The sequence below is a fragment of the Microtus ochrogaster genome, chromosome 7 (genome assembly GCF_000317375.1).
Source record: "Microtus ochrogaster isolate Prairie Vole_2 chromosome 7, MicOch1.0, whole genome shotgun sequence".
Taxonomy (NCBI): domain Eukaryota; kingdom Metazoa; phylum Chordata; class Mammalia; order Rodentia; family Cricetidae; genus Microtus; species Microtus ochrogaster.
The window spans coordinates 57,250,286-57,257,774 of NC_022014.1; the positions used below are offsets into that span (position 1 = coordinate 57,250,286).

Here is a 7,489-nt window from a genome sequence, read left to right on the forward strand (position 1 = left end):
TCAAATCCCAACTACACACACGCACGTTCACGCACTCACAAACACATCAAATCCCAACTACACACACGCACGTTCACGCACTCACAAATACATCATATTCCAACCACACACATGAACATCCACTCACTCACACACCGAAAAATAAAAATAATGAAACAATGCCCATCTCCTGGTCTGGAAGCTGATGGGCCTTGTGTCTCACTTTCCTGGCCCTCCTTACAGCTAGGGTCAGGTCATCAGGTCAGGACTAGGCTGTCAATTGCATCCGATTGTCCCAGGCTTTGAATCCCAATCCAGCTCAGCTTTCTACTACCATGTCTTCTCACATTCAGGCCTGCTAGTCACCGTGCTGCACGAACGTACCACGTTTGCCCATATCTCAGAGAGAAGCTACCAATGAACGGCAAGCGGAGCAAACAGCAGTAGCAACCAGATTTTATACGGCCCATGGTGGCATGAAGCTGTTAGAGGCACCAGTGCAGCAGTGCCTTTGCAAGACACAGCTCCATATGGCATCAGATGCCTGAAGCCACAGACGGCACCTACCCGAGTTTACGAGTTTCCTCTATGCACACATATAAAATAATGTTTTGATTCATAAAATAAACACAATTAGAGACTGACAGTAACTTCCTATAGATCTTAGCAATTTTGCATATGATAGGTTTTCTTTCCTCAAGTCAGAACGTTTGCCTTTTCACCGAGGAAAGACTTACAGCTTCTGGGGCGCATCTCAACGGCAGACTTCCCTGCTCTTGTTCTTTGCGTCACTATTAAGTAAAATAAAGATTACTGAACATAAGCATTTTGATAGCATGAAAGCCAGTCTGATAACAGATGGCTGTTGTGCCTGGATGGATGGGTCAGTACTTAAGAGCAATTGCTGTTCCTGCAGAGGACCCAAGTTCGGTTCTGAGCACCCACAGAAGGGAGCTCATAGCTCCAGGAGATCCAATAGCCCGTCTGGCTTCTGCAGATACCTGAACTCAGGAGGCACATACTCACACAGATATGTACATGTCCATTAAAGGAGAGCTGGCTACTAAGACTGCTGGTCAGGCTGCATGAATGAGTAGCACTTCTCTGATGTGTTGATGCATTCCATCTTAACAAAATCACTACTGTACTCTAATCCTGATGGAAAATGAGTCGATCAGTCATTTCCCCTGCCATAGCCAGCCACCGATTTCCCTTGGCGTAACTTCCGATGAGTGGTATCCATTTATTTGTATTTGATCTTCACTGCACGTTCAAATCAGTCTGCAAGAACTGAGGTCTTAGCTGTTACCCTAAAGCCTTCTCTAAATCGCCCTGGTTGGGTTTGTCTCTCTACAGTCGTGAGCTGACTTAACTGTAGCACCCTTCAGTGGAAGGCAGGGTCTCCCACATCAGTATCCTGTGACTTCAGAAATCTCACATCTCCTGCAAGCTTTGCGCCCCATATGAGCTTGGCCTGCATTACTCCCCCACAGATGCTGATCCGCCTGAGTGATTAGCTTGAGACATTAATCCAGAAGAGAAAGAAGGTCTCCATTTTCACTGGGAAGGGCTTTGGGAAGGTTTTCTGGGGGAACAAAACTGAGAGGCACCCAGTGAGTTGAATTTGTGTAGTTTGAAATAATGAAAAGATGAACTTCTCTCATTCGGTCTCATAACTTTAGGCCTTGAAGATGGGCTTCTGGGACCCCGAGAAATTCCCTTTCTCCCTCCATAACCAAAGCTAGGGTAAGTGGCAGGATCAGAGTGTGGTGGCTTCCCAATTAGAAGAATAGGCAGGAAGGCTGTGTTTTCTGATCCTCATGACTCAGTGGGTCTGCAAGGTTCCAGACAGGGGAAGGTACTGCAAGCATTACAGAACTCAGGGCAGGCACACACTTGTTTTAGAGGCGCTACCCTCATGGCTAGATGGGAGCAGCTGCTGGTTCCAGAGCCCAAGCAACCAGAATGACCCCTGGGACTTGGTAGGTGCTCAGACCCTCAATGCATAGCCGCACGAAAGAAAGTAGGCTCCTCCAGTCAGGATTCAAAGAGTTGGATAACCAGGAAAGAGGTGAGAACCCTATCACAGGGGGGCAGGCAGAAGAGAGAGAGCCGGGGGAAGTGACCAGCAAAGCCCAGCCCTAGGCCAACTGCTGCCATCAGAGAACGTGTGGCCTGGGGATCCCACAGAGTCTCTTCTTCCACTTTTTCCACCTCCACCAAAGAACTGGAATTTAATGTCAAACTTTATTGCTTTTTAATTTCTTAAACTAAAATGCCAGCAAGAGGCTCAAGAGCAGCCTGAAACTGGACTGAAGTAGAGCTGTTGCCTAGCATGGGAGCGGCCTAGGTTCAGCCTTAGTAACTCAAAACTACAACAGCCGGTGGTCGAGCACCTGGCGAGGTCTGTGCGGGGCTATTAGAATGTTTGAAGGTAGGGGAGATGCTCACTGGCCATTCCACAGAGAAGACTCCTTCTGAGCTCAGCAAGTGGCCATTCCGAAGGAAGGGCCGGGTGTGAACAAGAAGGAAGGGAGCTCACAGGAAGTACAGAACAGTTGATTACAGGACTGTTTACCAAGTCTTCCCTGCTTTTACCCCCAGGACAGAGTATCAAACCCAAGGCCTTGCCCACGCTAGTCTGCTAGGCGAGCAGTCTGCCATAGGTGAAACCTCCAGGCCTTGCTTATTTTTTTTGAGGGTTGTGTGTGGGAAGAAGTAGGGGGATGGAGAAGGGGTGGTGAGGCCTCGCAGCCCAGTCTGGTCTTGAATTACTGATATTCCTGCCCCATCAGCAATCCAAATCCTTAGGTGATAGGTAGGTGTGTAAAATCACCAAGCCAGTCCCTGGCTTCTGAGACAGGGTTTGCTATATATGCCAGCTTGGCCTTAAAGTCAGGATTCTCTTGCCTCGGCCTTACTAACTGCCCGGTGTCATGGTTTGTGCCGCCGCATCTAACTGCCTTTCTCGTTCTCTAAAATAGTTTTTCCTTCATAGGAACACTTGAATTCCTTTTGAGGTGGGGTTTTATGTACCCTAGGCTGGTCTTAAAATTGCTAGGTAGAACCCAAGCAACTGGGCTAAAGATGACTTAAAATTCCTGATCCTTCTGCCTGTCCCTCCCAGGAGCTGGGATTGTAGGCTCATGGTATTGGTGCACTTTTTTACAACTTTTACAGGTGTGGGCCATCACACTCAGCCAGATACTCGGCTTCTGTCGTGTTCTGTGGGATACAGAGCTGGAAAACAGCTCCATCGCAATGCAATTCAAAATCAAAGCTGCCAGTAACACCTTCCTGTGGCGCGCACACACACACAGGGCCTTTTACATCTCTCCACAAGAAGAGGAAGAGGAAGCAGTTGGCTAAAGAACATTCTTGGGGCAGACAAAGAACAGCTTTCCATTTCTAGACATGGCTGGATCCATAAGGTTCACCTTGTGCAAACCTCTTCACAGTTTTAGTCTCTGGCCACTCTCATTGTCTTGGCTCTTTAGATTCTAAAGTGCTGGCATTTTAACTCCTTCTATGGGCTGCAGAAATGGTCCAGTGGTTAAGCTGTTCTTACAGAGGACCCAGGTGACACCCAGCACCCTTGTGACAGCTCACACCTGTCTCTGACTCCAGTCCCAGATGATCTGACACCTTCTTCTGGCCTCTCTAGGCCCCAGACATGCATGGATGTATAGACACACAGGCAGGCAAAACATTCATAGATGTTGGATTAAAAGCAAAACAAAACGAAACAATAAAAAAAAAATGAAAAACATCCTTCTAGGTCCTTTGGTTTGTTTAAAAAAAAATCGGGCTGGGTGGTGGTGGTGCACACCTTTAATCCCAGCACTTGGGAGGCAGAGGCAGGAGGATCTCTGTGAGTTTGAGGCCAACCTGGTCTACAAGAACTAGTTCCAGGACAGGCTCCAAACCACAGAGAAATCTTGTCTCGAAAAACAAAAACAAAAACAAACAAACAGATCACACTGAAAAATCTATACTAAAGAAAAGGGAAGAATATTGGACAACCAAAAGTGAAGGAAATCCTGCACATATCTTGGTAAAGTTGCTTCTAGTGTTTGCTTTTACACGGTTTCTCTAAGTAAGCCCAGGCTGACCTTGAACTCTCAAATTCTGGGTCCTCCTGCCCTAGCCACGTGGATGATGAGATCACAGCTGTGCTGGGTTGTGATTTGTAAATCATAACCCTCTTCCTTTTGACTGCAACTACATTGTTTCATGGCATAGTCTTTTTTCTTTAAGAAGCTTCTTTTCTATGTGTGTGGTATGGCGTAGGTGCACATGGAGGCTAGAGGATTATACGCGGTGTCTTCCTTTCCCACCCTGTGTTTTATTCCCTGGAGACAAGGTCCTTTCATTGAACCCAAAGCTTTGGCTAGGTTGACTGGTATCGAGGTCCCGGGATCCACGTGTTTCCGGGCGCTAAAGCTGAGGTGGTAGGCCCTAAAGCTGAGGCGGTAGACCCATGTGGCCATGTCTGGCTTTCACATGCTGCTAGGGGATTCTAACTCAAGTTCACATGACTGTCCAGCAAGGGTTCGTACCCACTAAGCCCCGCGTGCAGCTTAGTTTCTTATATCAATCAATCAATGAAGAGTAAAAGTATCCCATGAAGTGGGTCCGTGTGCTCCACATGAGGGAAACTGAGGTCCACGGAGTTAAACCTACCAGAGATGCCTAACGACACACTGTGAGAGTCAGGTGGGCTATGAGAGGGACACCTATTTGCATCCAGAGCTGGATCAGAGCCCCGCTGCTCCCAGGGGAGGGGAAGGCACCATCGCTTGCTTACCCGGCACACGTACTGGCTCTGGGGTCCAGGTGAGAAGGTCTTGGAGCGGATGATGGTGTTCCCTCGAAGAAATGGCCCTGCGGAAGGGGCACCCACCCGCCGGTCCTTGGGCCGCACCACTGTGAGGGATGGGGCCACGCTCTCGGTATTGGTCTCTCTGTCCACCTGAGGAAGAAGTCAGTCTTGACACGAGAGTCCACCGAGTCTCTGGGCCCTCTCTTGGTCTACTTGGCAACTCTCACTTTTGGCTACAGGCCAAACTTCTTTGGCTTTCACCATGCTGGCTTAGTCAGCTGAGCCTACCAGAAAGGCAACCCAGGCCAGAACTCCTGTTCTCCTGTTCCCATTCTTCTACTGCGTGTACTGCTGGGAGCTTGAGCAGGCACCAGCTCCTGTAAGCCATGGTGGCACTCAGGTTCTGGCATGCTGACCATCCACCCCACGTACTGAAGCTACAAACAAGACCTTCAAGGTCCTAGTCATAACTCGAATGTTTTCTTCTGAAATCATGGAGGCAACTAGCAAACCTCCTTTTGGTTACATAATAGAGCCAAGCATGGTAGTATACGCTAAAAATCCCTGCACTAAGAAAACTGAGTTCAAGGCCAGCCTAGGTTATATAGTGAGACGCCATCACAAATCAAAAAAGTAAAAGAGCAAAGTAACACTACCACCACCCCAGACCATCATTTTCTCTACCTGCACACAGCAGTCACCAGCAAAAGATGGACATAGACACTAACTTAGCCCAGAAACTGTCTCAGTACCTGCTCAAGTGTGGCAAGAGCGCCCCCTGGTGGGAGAAATTGCAGAGACACTCCTTGGTGTATACAAGGCAGAAAAAAAAGTCCTTGGGTTTTGCTCTAGGACTCTCTCCTTCGCCAGGCTCTGGAGACTCTGTTCCAGGGCTCTGTTCTAGAACACCATGTGTCTTAGCCACAGCATCCTGTGGACTCTGAGATAAGAGATCTCCATTCCAGGCCTATGAGCAAGGCTCGTGTTCCCATGTGAATTTAAAGATGAAGAAATGGAGGCTGGGTGGGAATGAAGTCATCCACCCAAGACTACACAGGGAGGGGCAGAACTAAGACCATGTAACTGCAAGGCTTGAGATCTGGTTAGAGAAATAGAGAAGCCACAAAGGGCAGAAGAAAAGATCGGGACCCATCCATCAGTCCCTTCTGGTGCACCGTGTCTCCAAATACGATTCAAAGTGCAGGGACAGCCACTTCTGGGCACACTATCCACTTAGCTATCCCTGACGCTGAGAGCCTTTTCTGATGGCCCAGACATTGTGATGAAATATTATCTCCCCAGACCAGTTCTTTTTACCTTTAGTGTTGGGTACTCCTCTGCCTCTGGGGAGACCTTTTCAGCGAAGACATCTTCCTCTCCCTCCTCCTCCCCTCTCTCTTCCTCCTCCTCAGCTACTGCTTCATTCTCGCTGGTCTCTTCCTCGTATGTCCTGTGGTGACATAATGCTGTGGTCAGTCCCCCAGACACTGTTCCACCTTCACTCACCTGCTCCAGAGTGCATCCAGGCAGGGTTCCTGAGACTTACGATGGTAAGGGTATTTATCAAAAGGACCTCAGTATAGGGATGGGCTGTGGCTCAGAAGCACAGTATGTTCCTGGAATGTCTGATGGCCCGGATTCCACCTCTAGAACCCCAACAAAACCAATTTTTCCTTCCTTCCTTCCTTCCTTCCTTCCTTCCTTCCTTCCTCCCTCCCTCCCTCCCTCCCTCCCTCCCTCCCTTCCTTCCTTCCTTCGTGTGTCTGAATGTGCATCATAAGGATGGGATGGAAGTCCCCATGGAAGCCAGAAGGGGGCATAAAGATCCAGAATATTCTACATCAGAAAGGGGCTTCCCTTTCCACTCAGTCTCCCTGCTGTTCCCTGGTGGCTAGCAGTGAAGCTTTCCAATGTAACAGACCAAATTTGATTTCTCTCGAGTTTCATATAAGCAGTCAAACAGTACATGCTCCTGCATCTTTGGCTTTTGTTAGTATGCTTTTGAAGTTCAGCCAGGTCCAACAGGCACCAGTAGCTCACTTCCTTTTTATTACTGAGTAGTATTCCCCAGGATGTAGTGTGTTCAGCACTTCATCCATCCGTGCGCTCCGAACTGCAACCATCTCACCAAACGGTCACCGAACCCAGGGGCAAGTCTTTGCTATGGAGCCGGGGGTCACTTCTGTTAGATATTGTGTTATTGGTTGAGGCCACCAAAGTGAAATACCACAGAACTATATTTCCCACAGTTCTGGAGGCTGGCATCCAAGACTGAGGTTCCAGTACATAGCTTTCTCCTGAGGCCCCTGTCCTTGGCTTGCAGGTGGCTCCTTGCTGCTGTCCGTGCCTCATCTTTCCCATAAGTGCTTGGTGTCTCTGTGTGTGTCACAATTCTCTCTTTTTATAAAGATAACTATCAGGCTGGATCAGGTCCGCCCTACTTTAATAGCCACTGCAAGGCGCCATCTCCTGAGGCAGTCACATTCTGAGGTACAGGCCCTCAGTACGGTTTCACCATAAGAATTTGGAGGGGAGCCGGGCGGTGGTGGTGCACGCCTTTAATCCCAGCACTCGGGAGGCAGAGGCAGGTAGATCTCTGTGAGTTCGATACCAGCCTGGTCTACAAGAGCTAGTTCCAGGACAGGCTCCAAAACCACAGAGAAACCCTGTCTCGAAAAAACCAAAAAA

At 48.7% G+C, this 7,489-nt stretch overlaps 1 protein-coding gene across 1 annotated transcript in view; it reads right to left on the minus strand.

The window, feature by feature from the left end:
- The window catches only part of Wwc1 (WW and C2 domain containing 1), a 161,629-nt gene that overhangs the window by 8,871 nt on the left and 145,269 nt on the right, over positions 1-7,489 (minus strand). Inside the window, exons 18-19 of the mRNA XM_005350397.3 lie at positions 6,119-6,251; positions 4,787-4,951 (exon numbers count right to left, since the gene is read on the minus strand). Coding sequence (XP_005350454.1) covers positions 4,787-4,951; positions 6,119-6,251 — 298 coding nt within the window. The remainder of the gene's footprint in view (positions 1-4,786; positions 4,952-6,118; positions 6,252-7,489) is intronic.